Source organism: Lissotriton vulgaris, chromosome 10 (genome assembly GCF_964263255.1).
Source record: "Lissotriton vulgaris chromosome 10, aLisVul1.2, whole genome shotgun sequence".
NCBI classification, from domain to species: domain Eukaryota; kingdom Metazoa; phylum Chordata; class Amphibia; order Caudata; family Salamandridae; genus Lissotriton; species Lissotriton vulgaris.
In genome coordinates, this window is record NC_141698.1 from 763,811,967 (window position 1) to 763,824,499 (window position 12,533).

Here is a 12,533-nt window from a genome sequence, read left to right on the forward strand (position 1 = left end):
CACCTCAAGTGCCCAGTGCCTGTAAATTAAATACTACTAGTGGGCCTCCAGCACTCATTTTGCCTACCACTTAAGTAGCCCTCTAACCATGGCCTATGTCTGCCATTTCAGAGCTTGTGTGTGCAGTTTTACACTGCCACTTTGGCCTGTCAAGGTAAACCTTCCCTTTTTATACATATGTCACCCTAAGGTAAGCCCTGTATGGCCCACAGGGTAGTGTATAATGTATTTAAAAGACAGGACATGTACTTTTAGGTTTTACTTGTCTTGATAGGGAGAAACTCCCAATTTGGTTTTTCACTACTAAAAGACGTAACACTCCCACAGGATAACACTGGGATTATTACATTTTGTAAGTGTTGTTTCCAATTGTGAAGAAACAGACATTTCAAGTTTGGTGTCACTGGACTCACAATTTGAAATCACAACCTATGGTGAAGTTGGATTTTAAATTACAGTTTGGCAAATGCCATTTTTAGAAATTGGCATTTACTTTCTTTAGCCATTTAGAACCTTCTGCCTGTCTCAGTTCAGTCTGGGTTGGGTGACAGCTGGGCATTGTGTTTTCTCTCTAGACCGCCATACACAAAGGGAGCTTAGGTGTGTCTTGATAGGCCTTCCTGGGAGATGGGAGGAAGGAGCTGGACACAGCCTCACACTTACACCTGAGTAGTCTGCATACCCCCTGTAGTGAGTCTGGAGGCAGGGCAGGAAGGGAGTTTGTCTATGCACTTCAAAGCTTTCTTTGAAGTCTCCCCCACTTCAAAGGCACAACTTGGTATACGTTCTGGGCCTCTGACACTATAACTTCAGTACACTTCTGGACCTGTGAAGACTCTGCAAGGAAGAAGAACTGCTGTGCTGCTGAAAGGACTGCCACTCTGCTGGACCTTTGTTTTCCTGTGCTCTTGTCTTGCTGAGCTGTCGTGCTGCCTGCTGTTCTCCTGACTGGATGAGAAGGAATAGACCTGCATCACTTTAACCCAGAGTGGCTCCAAGGACTTGCTGGCTTGCCTCCTGTCTTAAGTCTCAGGGACATCAAAGGCAACACATCCTGCTACAACACCTGGACTTTTCTTGCTGCAAATCTTGCCTTGGCAAGTGGTGCCAACCCAGGACTGTGGCCCGGGACGTGGGTATAAAGTGCTGCTACAACCAGAACCCATGCATTCTCATTGGAACCAGTACATCTTCACGTTTGCATGAATCAGAATCAGCACATCCTCTTTGTTGCGTGGAGCTAGCCCGGAGCATTGCCTTTGGAATCAGCACATCGCCTTCAGAATCAACGCATTGCATACTGCGGGAGCAGCACTCACACATCTCCTTCGGATACAGAGCCTTGCACTCAGAACTGACGCAGCACCGCTGTTGTGTGGAGAAAATCTATGCATCTCATCCACTACCTGGCTTGACACTGACGCATCGGTTTGGCTGCACCTCACATCGTCGGCGATGATGCATTCTGGATCAAGGGTCTTTGGTTCAGTGGGCTCAGGTTAGTCGCTGTATCAAGGCTGCGTGCCATCGCGGTTGGCTCAAACTTTCGACTTTGCCCTGACCAGCATGACCAGATATCCCATTTAAGCGCTTCTTGTTTTTAAGCACAATTTTATCTTTAATCTTTAAAAATTCATATCTCGACTTCTACTCATTAGATTTTTGTCATGTGGATCTTGTTTTATTTATAAAATTATAGTCTATTGTTCTAATCAGGTGTGGAGTCCTTTTGTGGTGTTATTACTGTATCACTGTTTGAAGTGTTGCACAAATACTTTACACATTACCTCTTAAGTTAAGCCTGACTGCTCTGTGCAAACTACCAGAGAGTGAGCCCAGGATAATTTAGGGTGTGTTGTGACTTACCCTGACTAGTATTGAGGTTCCTGTTTGGACAGGGTGCATACCTCTGCCAACCAGAAATCCAATTTCTAAAAGACCCCTCATCATATTTCGCAGCGGGCCCCATCATTTTGCTTTATGCCACTGGCGACCACTGCACTAACTTGAGGAGTCCTAGTTCTGGACATCTTTCAAGCAGCTATGTGGGCATCCCTGCGCATGTTTGCAAAACATTACTGCTTAGACAGCTAAGTCTGGTGAGATGGGCATATTGGCCATACAGTCCTCTGGGACTTTTTAGTGTAACAGTCCACAGACCCACATTCAGGAAGAGATTGCTTTGGTATCTATTCTAAGTTAAGGAATCTCCAAGTAGAAGTTTCTATCAGATAAAGAAGTTACATACCTTCATTAACACCTTATCTGTTAGAGACTCTACCTAGCAGCAGATTTCTTACCAACCCTCCCATCGTACCCATTCGGCAAAGTGTATTTCTCACATCAAAGAGATCCTTCAGTACCTCACCTTGGCACACTGGTCACTCAACCTGAGTTTGTCTCTGTGCTTCTGGTGTGATCAAACAGTCATGGACTGAGGTCAGCACGCTGAGGTGACACCTATAGGCACTGTGTATGTCACTTCTGTCGCAGACGATACCAATGATGCCACACAGAGGCGATCAACTCCTTCTACCAGCTGGCAAGGGGATTACTCAGAAATTTCCAGATACAGTCTGACACCTGGGGTATATTCTAGGGTAAAGAACCTAGGGCTAGATAGAGTTTCTACCAGATAAGGCGTTGCGGAAGGTAACTTGATTATTACTTGTCATGAGTGTTTTATGCATCCTCTAACCAATGTATATTCTTTACCTTAGAACTGCAGTTTGTATCTGATGCCGAAGACAACCTCGGAGAACCTTCTTTCCTACCATCTCCGACAGATAGAGCAAGCCCCTCAGGCATGGCCGCGTTACTGCATCCTGAATCCCTGCGCAATGGCCACTAGAGATTCCCGCCCAAACTCATGGAGGCTTGCTGTAAATGCCATTGTGACAGATGTAACACACATAATTAATACGTTTATGTTAAAAAATAAATGGCTTTAAGTAAATAATTGAAGGACCAGCAAATTAAAGTGTCCAGTGCCCCATGTTGCCACTCTTGAACCGATGCGTTTTGGGCAAAGAGAACTACCACCTCAGTGATTCTAAAACTGTCTGTTAAAAGCACACTCCAATTAAAATAACTTACTGCAATTTGTGTTGATTTTTTTCAATCTAAAAGAAACTCCTTTTGCGATAATGTTTCATGTTGTATTTGATGGTCCATGAGGGGCTGGGGCTGTGCCATTTCATGGGTGCAGCGTTCTAGGGCAGCTCTGAGCTACCTGGGCTCAGGTTTAAAGGCCACAGAAACAACTTCAAAGTGAATGTCAATATCCTTTGATAGGCATGAACATTCACTACGGAAACATCACCAATCTAAGACATGTAAACGGTGGGTATTAATTGTGGCACAATCTCTGTATTTACCATTTACGCACGCCCGACGTTTTAAAGAAGTAGGAAGAAGACACGGTCTGGCGATAATTAAGCAGATGTTATGTATCTTTTCCCAGTGGTTGAAGTTGGGAATAAAAAGTAGGGGAACTGTGGGTAGAGAATCAGGGGTGGGAATAACCGAAGATTGGATCAGTGGGCGGAGTCAGTGGTGTAGCTAGAAATCGCAAAACATACCAATTTTTTTGTACGTTTAGCATTTCACTGACCAGATACAGCTTATAACGTTATTTAATTCAAACAATGGATAAACATGTTTATTTGAGGTTTAATTCAGGAAAAAGCAAATACTTATCGGGAATACAGGTTTATGTAAAGCGTGCGAAATATAAGCAGGAACAATGGCATGGGCGCAAATTCAGGATGGTGAGTGTAAAATTCAGGACAAGGGGTCAAAATTCATTTTTTTTTTTTTATTTGTTTTTATTGCAGAATTAGAAACCATTGCATACAATAAATCAACCAGCTCACCCATGGTGTCCCCCCGCATAGTTCGAGTAATAATGTATACACAGCCATTCAGCCCGTATCCCGGGGGCCGGGCGGCATAATGTTCTAGGTTGCCAGTAGGACATCATAGTGCGCATCCCTGAGGGACAATGGTTGAAAACCTTTCATGTATCTGCATTTTACCCCACCAACCCTTAACCCAACCCCAACACCGTCCATCACAAGCTAGCAGCCCGGTCTCATGGCGATACTGCGGTCCCGCCCCCAGACCCTGTGGGTCCTGTCGCGACAAAGCCATGTGCCTCCGCCCCTGCTCCGCTATCTGTTCATGCGCTGCGACCTCAAAGGCGGTCACGGCCCAGTAGTTCCTCCGTTCCCAACCTGGATCCCGGTGTCTAACCCTCCTCTCAACAACCCTAGAACAACACCCACGCCCTCCCCCCCCAGCAACCGCTAATGATGTGTGCCGTGCCGCTAACTCCGGTATGGGTCCCGCTACAGATCTATATATACCTCCACACTCGTAAGCCTTGCAGTGTCCTCATGCCTCAACCATTCAATCCTCATCGTCCACCAGGGAGTCACGCAGAGCTTGCACTATCAATTCCCACGCCCGTGCTGATTCTAGGCTCTTTTCGTTGTCAAGCTTGACTGCTTGTCTCATACGGAGCACACTCTCGCATTCAGACCACCTCAGCAATTCGTTCGTCCACCTCCTCACCGACGGCCCCTCCCTGGACTTCCAGTGCCAGGGGATCTCCCTTTGCGCTAATATCAGCCCCAGGTCAATAAATTTGCTTGTCACCTTAGTGTTTTTTGTATGTGGGAACCAGAGCAACAAGCACGCCGCCATATCAAACTCCACTTCCCTGTCGGTCACCGCATTGAGGAGTCCCCCAACCTCCTCCCAGTAGTCCTCCAGTTTCGGGCAGCCCCATAACAGATGATCCAGATCCGCCTCCAACGCCATGCACCTCGGACACCGCGCCTCCTGTACCTGAAAGTATCGTTTGATTTTCTCCGGCGTCAAATAGGCCCTATGCAAAACATAAAAGTGCACCTGCTGAAAGCGCGCGTTCCTCGTGCCCTTCCACGTACGCTTAAGGATTTGACCCCACACCGTGTCCGGAATGGGCCTGCCTATGCTCACCTCCCATTTCGCTTTCAGGCCCAAGAGCGGTTCCAACCCCTCATGCAACATCCTATTATGGAGGCAGGTCACCGCTTTAAAGGTGCCGGCGGCCATCACTACATACTGGCAAGCCAAAGTTGTGTCCGGTTCAATGAGCCCCTCTCTCCAATGCTTTTGCATGGCCGCCACCACAGCCGCATGCAAGAGGAAGCTCCCCTCCGGCAGCCCAAACTGTTCTTGTAGCGTGCGGAAGGGTACCAACGTACCTTCAACGTACAAGTCCCCCACCACTTGCAGTCCCAGCTCCTCCCACTCCGACAATGGAGACCAGTCGCCCCCATGCGGCAGTGCAGTCAGCATGCCTATCGGTATCTCCGGTGCATACGGCCGGGCCGCCTTCGCCCTCCTCAGACTCCTCTGCCAGCACAACCTGAGCGTCCGCTCCTCCATAGTAAGACCTCGCAAGTCCAGTCTCTGCTGCATAATGATATAGGCCAAGACATGGCGCTGTATCCCCTGCTCTCGGTCATATTCCGGTCCTCTGTACACCCTAGCCACATGCTGTGTGAGAACCTGAAGCTGCGCTGCCAGATAATACAGCTCAAAGTCCGGGACGGCCATCCCCCCCTCAAGCTTAGGACGGAGCAACGTATTAAGTGCCACTCTACGGCGGCCGTGCCCCCAAAGGAAGTCAATGACCATCGTCCGCAGATCCCTAAGACCCTCTGGGGAATCCAAATGGGCAGCGTGCGAAAATAGTACAAGAGCCGCGGAAGCGCCACCATCTTCAGCAGAGCCACCCTGCCCAGCACCGATAGGGGGAGGGACGCCCAGAAAGACATGCAACCCCTCAGGGCCCGAACGCACCGCCCGATATTGCCCTCTAATAAGTCCACGACCTCGTGGTAAATACGGACTCCCAGATAAGTAAAACAAGATGGCTCCCAAACCACCCCTAGATCACGGGCGGGGCAGGGCGTGGTTGCTCTAAGCGGGAAGACACACGTCTTCGTCCAATTGACCCTGAGGCCCGACAACCGGCCAAACTCAGACAACATCTCCACCGCTCCTTCCAGAGCCCGTTCCGTATCCTCCATATACAGTAGCAAATCGTCCGCGTACAATGATATGTGGTGCAACTGGCCACCTCTTGCAATCCCTGCGTACATGTCTCCCGACCTGGCTCGTACCGCTAGTGGTTCCATCGCCAGTGCAAACAGAAGAGGGGAAAGGGAGCACCCCTGTCTCGTCCCCCTACCAACTGGATAAGCCGCTGACACCAGATTGCCCAGTCGTACTCGCGCCGTCGCCGAGGAATATAACACCTTCGTCCATTTACGGAACCCTTCACCTATGCCGAACCTCATTAGGACTTCATCCAAATAAACCCATTCTAAACTATCAAAAGCCTTCTCAAAGTCCACAGACAGCACCGCCTGGGTACCGTCCGTGTCCACCGTGCCGTCCAGTATCCCTATCAGACGGCGAATATTCAATGCCGTACTCCTCGTGGGGATAAACCCCGCTTGGTCCCTGTGCACGAGGCTGGTAATGTGTGGGGCCAACCTGGTGGCCAAGATCCGGCTTAATATCTTATAGTCCACCGTCAGCATGGACAGGGGCCTATAAGACCTCACATCGGTCGCTTCCCTGCCGGGCTTCAGCAGCGGCACTATCAATGCCTCCCTCAGCGATCCGGGCAGATTCCCTAATCTGTGAGCCTCCTCATATACCACCAGTAGCCTGGGCGCCAAGCTATCAGCATACTTCTGGTAAAATTCTATGGGAAGACCGTCCACCCCAGGTGTCTTATTCCTCGCCATGTGTTTAATGGCCGCCCGAATCTCGGCCAGCGTGACTGGTCCTCCCAAAACCTTCGCATCGTCATCATCAAGCACCGGAAGCTGCACTGTCTCCATATATTCTGCTATTTCGCACGCCCCCACTCCTAACTGACTCTCGTACAACTCTGCATAGTAGGCCCTAAAGCACTCCAGTACCGCCGTTTGGGAGTAGACCGTCTCCCCCAGATCATTTTTGATGCTCAAGACCGGGCAGCCTCTGAGTTCAGGATTAGCGAGTCTAGCCAGTAACGTGCCCACCTTATCCCTCTCATCATGAGCTCTAATGGCATATTGTCTATAGTCATAACTCCGTAACCGCTCTGTTTCGGTGGCCACGACCTCTTTAGCTTCCAGCAGCCGGGTCTGTAGGTCCGGCCGGTCTGGCCTACGCCGCTCCAAATCCCTCAGTTTCTCTTCCGCACTGGCAAGCGCACTCAGCACCGACGTTCGAGCACTAGAAAACCTCCCCAAGCATACTCCTCTCACCACCACTTTCATAGCGTCCCATTCAGTGGACCTACAAGAAGCTGTCCCCTCATTCTCGCCAAAATACTGATCTATGCCCCGCTGGACTGCGTCACTGAACACCGAGTCCTCCAGGGTGTCGGGCCGGAGCCGCCATGTTGGAATCGCGGAGCGCACTCTCTGCCATTGGATATGCATCAGCAGAGGATTATGATCCGAAATGGTCCTGGCCAGATACTCCGTATGGGAGACCAATGGGGCTAAGGACCCGCTACACAGTACCGAATCAATCCTCACGTGCAAGGCGTGGAGGGCTGAAAAGAAGGAATAGTCCCTGCCATCCCGGTGCTGTTCCCGCCACACATCCAACAATCCCCATCTTTCCTGCCAATCCTTCCTGTGTGCGGCTAACCTACGTACAGGGGAATCAATGAGTGGTGGGTGGGATCTATCTAAGGCCACATTTGTGATCGAGTTAAAGTCCCCCCCCAGTATCAGAGGCCCCGCTAAGAAAGAGGCCAAGGAGCCGGACAGACCATCAAAGAAGCGGGCCTGATCAACATTTGGAGCGTAAATGCAGCTGAATCCCACATCCCGACCATACAACCTCCCCTCCACCGCCACATATCTGCCCTCCGGATCCACCAATTGATTCAGCGCCTGGAACGGTATCCCCGCCCGCACCCATATCAGTACCCCTCTAGCAAACACGGAGTAAGTAGTGCCAAAGACCTGGCCCCTCCACCTCTTCTGTAGTGCAATGCATTCCTGTTTCGTGAGATGAGTCTCCTGCAACATGGCAACCTGGACCCCCCGCCACACCAAATAAGCATGCACTTTGTGACGTTTGACCATAGTCCGCAGTCCCCGGACATTCCACGTTAGGCATTTCAAGTTAGGTAACGTCCCCATACCAACATTGAGCAATCCAGTTCAAGTATAGCCATTCCATGCCCACATCACAGCGGTTGCCCCCCCCAAACAAACCAAAAGAAAAACACCCCAAGCCCCACTCCCCAGGACAGAGCCTACAAACCCAGTGTGAGCCCCGATCCAAACCTCAAACAACACACACATCCGACTAGCCTGTGGTCGCCACCACAGAAGGCCTTAAGGGCCCTGAGGAGGTGAGTTACCGCCGACCCCGGGCAGGCGGAGCCCGCACCCCGCGCCTTCCATCCCGCAAATCTGATGTTGCACCCTACCAGGCGACCCACCCAGGATGCCACCCTACCAGACACAGTGTCCCAAGTCCCACAGAAGAATCAGCCATGAAAAATCTCATCAGACGTTTGGGGGTGACCACCGGCCCCTTTAAGCTCTCCACCTCCGAAAGTTCCTCTCCAGTCCTGCCACCGTCTTCTCCAGAGTCCGTTGCCGCCAAGTCACTCTCCCGCTGCGACCTCGTAATGGCCGCCGTTGCCGCCAGCGCCCCTCTCTTGTCCGCGGCCATTTGGGCCTCTCGTTTCTCTCGTTGAAGCTTGGTGCGGGAGCGAATCCTCTGAGATTTCCGGACCTTGGGCGGGTTAGGCTTCGCACGTTGACTCTTGTTATTCCTGTCCGTACCAGCTCGGTATGATTCCAGCCATAGCCACACTTCATCCGGAGTTTGAAAGAAATGAGTGGTCCCATCCAGGATTATCCGCAGTTTGGCCGGGAAGAGCAAGGAATATTGAATGCCTTCCTCCCGCAGCTCCTTTTTCACCGCCAAGAAGGATGCCCTATTCTTCTGGACCGCTTGAGTATAGTCCGGGAAGATCGTGACCCGGCTGTTCTCCACCTCATATGGGCCCGAGGCCCGAGCGTTCTGGAGGAGGAGGTCCCGATCCTTGTAATGAAGGAGCCTCACCACCATCGGTCTGGGGGGGCGGCCAAGCGCTGGCGGTCGAGCAGGCACCCTGTGTGCCCGCTCCAACGTAAAGAAGGGAGTAAGACCCTCCTGTGCCACCACTGTCCGGAACCAGTCCTCCATATAGGCCACCGCATCCTCCCCCTCAATTCTTTCCGGCAGGCCGACGACCTGCACGTTGTTCCACCTATTGCGGCTTTCAGCATCCTCCGCTCTCCGCTCCAACGAGTCCAGCCGGGCCAAAATATCCGTTATCTTATGCTCCGCGGTCACCAGCGCCGGTTTCAGGTCCAGCAACAGCTGTTCATGGTCCTTAACCTTGTCCGCCAATTTAGCATGATCCGCTCTCAGGAGCCCCAGCCCCGTGGCGACCTGAGCAATGTCCTGCTGCAATGCCTCCTTAGTCGAGGTGATGGCTTCCATAATAACATCCAGGCGCCGATTCAGTCTCTGCTCCTGATCCATCATCGGTGGGGAGGCCTCGCCAACCTGGGATAGCGTGGCCGAATCCTCCCGGCTCTGCCCCGTGATGGCCGCTCCACTCTCAGCCACCATCTTAGGTGTCTCTGTCGCAGCTACACGGGAAGGCCGGACCTCACCAGGTCCCGATAGTCTCTACCCAGGGGACGTGCGCCTCAGCAGCGAACGTGAAAGAGAGCCTCTGCGATGCCCGTCACACCAGGGATCAAAAGTTCGAGCTCCGTCTTTCCCACTGTCGCCAGATCCGGGGTGGAGGGGGGAGGGGGGGGGAAAAGTAGAGATGAGCGCGGCCCCCAATGATCCAGTCCAACGGTGACCACGAATCTCCCCCGCTCCCCAGGTCCGTGCCAGCAGAACCTGCAGCTCCGATCTCGCACAGGCGGGCCACCCCGTTAGCCGATGCCAAATCCGCTTAGTTTCGGTTCAGAGACCATCGACCCTCGCCGCTGCCATTTTCTTCACACTCCGGGAGACACCTCGGACGTCGTCTAACTAGGTCTCTGTGGGGCCAACGGACCCCGAAGAGGGCTCCTCCGTTCACCAGTGGGTCCCCAACACTTCGCAGACAAGTTGCGCCGACCAGGGGTCGCCCCAGGCGAGGTTTTCAGGATAAATATCGGGATCCTGCGCGGAGCTGCAAGCTCACGCCGCCATCCCGATCGGCGTCCAAACCACGCCCCCTAAGGGGGGTCAAAATTCATGACAATATTTCAGGACAGGAGGTCAAAATACAGGACAAAAATTCGAGGTAACAGGTATGCTTTGCAGACACAACAGTGGATGTCATGCAATAGTATATAAATAAATAGGCAAGGAACATAAGTACAAGTCACTTTTCCTACCCCGTCACTGCTCCTTCCCTGTCATTTCCCCTGCCCCATTACCACTCCTGCCCGTTCACCGCTCCTGCCCATTCACCGCTCCTGCCCGTTCACCGCTCCTGCCCGTTCACCGCTCCTGCCCGGTCACCGATCCTGCCCATTCACCGCTCCTGCCTGTTCACTGCTTCTGCTCATGCCTAATCACTGCTCCTGCCCAATCACTGCTCCTGCCCAATCACTGCTCCCACCCAGTCACTTCTCCTGCCTCGTCACTTCTCCTGCCCCGTCACTTTTCCTGCCTCGTCACTTCTCCTGCCCTGTCACTTCTCCTGCCCCATCACTTCTTCTCCTGTGTCATTTTTCCTGCCTTGTCAATTCTCCTACTCCGTCACTTCTCCTGCCCTGTCACTTCTCCTGGCCCATCACTGCTCCTGCCCCGTCCTCTGCTCCTGCCTCATCCACTGTTCCTGCCCCGTCCACTGCTCCTGCCCCGTCCACTGCTCCTGCCCCGTTCAAAGCTCCTGCCCCGTTCACTGCTCCTGCCCTGTTCACCTCTCCTACCCTGTTCCCTGCCCCTGTCCTTTCACCGCTACTGCCTGGTTACCACTCCTGCTCATGCCTAATCACCACTCCTGCCCTGCCACTTCTCCTGCCCCATCACCTCTCCTGCCCCGGCACCTCTCCTGCCCCGTCACTTCTCCTGCCCAATCACCACTCATGCCCCGACATGCTCCTGCCCCGTCTCCGCTCCTGCCTCGTCACCTCTCCTGCCCCGTCACCTCTCCTGCCCTGTCACCTCTCCTGCCCCCACACCGCTCCTGCCTTGTCCACCGCTCCTGCACCATCCACCGCTCCTACCCATTCACCGCTCCTACCCATTCACCGCTCCTGCCCCATCACTTCTCCTGCCCCGTCACTTCTCCTGCCCCGTCACTTCTCCTGCCCCGTCACTGCTCCTGCCCGTCACTGCTCCTGCCCCATCCACTGCTCCTGCCCGTCCACTGCTCCTGCCCCATCCACTGCTCCTGCCCAGTCCACTGCTCCTTCCCCGTCCACTACTCCTGCCCGGTTCACTGCTCCTGGCCCGTTCACCGCTCCTGCCCCGTTCACCGCTCCTGTCCTTTCACTGCTCCCGCCCGGTAACCGCTAGTGCTCATGCCTAATCACCACTCCTGCCCTGTCACTTCTCCTACCCCATCACCTCTCCTGCCTTGTCACCTCTCCTGCCCCTTCACTTCTCCTGCCCCGTCACCTCTCCTGCCCCGTCACCTCTCCTGCCCGGTCACCACTGCTGACCGGTCACCGCTCCTACCCGGTCACTGCTCCTGCCGTCCACTGCTCCTGTCTGGTCAGCACTCTTGCCCAATCACCACTCCTGGCCTGTCACTTCTCCTACCCTGTCACTTCTCCTGCCCCGTCCACTGCTCCTGCCCTGTCCACTGCTCCTGCCCCGTTCACTGCTCCTGCCCCGTCACTTTTCCTGCCCCGTCACCGCTCCTGCCCCGTCACCGCTACTGCCCGTTCACTGCTCCTGCCGTTCACTGCTCCTGTCCTGCCAGCACTCCTGCCTGATAACCGCTCCTGCCCCGTTCACTGCTCTTGCCCCGTTCACTGCTCCTGCCCCCTTCTCCGCTCCTGCCCCATTCACCGCTCCTGTCCTTTCATTGCTCCCGCCCGGTTACCTCTCCTGCTCATACCTAATCACCACTCCTGCCCTTTCACTTCTCCTGCCCCGTCACCTCTCCTGCCCCATCACTGCTCCTGCCCGGTCAACACTACTACCCGGTCACCACTCCTGCCTGGTCACTACTCCTGCTCGTTCACTGCTCCTGCAGTTCACTGGTCCTGTCGTTCACTGGTCCTGCCCGGTCAGCACTACTGCCCGTTCACTGCTCCTGCCCCATCACTTCTCCTGCCCCATCACTACTCCTGTCCTATCACTTCTCCTGCCCTGTTCACTGCTCCTATTCGTTCACTGCCCCTATCCGTTCACTGCCCCTATCCGTTCACTGCTCCTGTCCGTTCACTGCTCCTGCTCGGTTATCGCTCCTGCACATGCCTAATCACCGCTCCTGTCCCGTCACTGCT

The 12,533-nt window shown here is 53.5% G+C and overlaps 1 protein-coding gene across 1 annotated transcript in view; it reads left to right on the top strand.

Annotated features, from left to right (window-relative positions):
- C10H10orf67 (chromosome 10 C10orf67 homolog) overlaps positions 1–2,851 on the top strand; it is a 2,378,031-nt gene extending 2,375,180 nt beyond the window's left edge. The window contains exon 19 of the mRNA XM_086939822.1: positions 2,721–2,851. Coding sequence (XP_086795948.1) covers positions 2,721–2,851 — 131 coding nt within the window. The remainder of the gene's footprint in view (positions 1–2,720) is intronic.
- Positions 2,852–12,533: the final 9,682 nt, after the last annotated feature.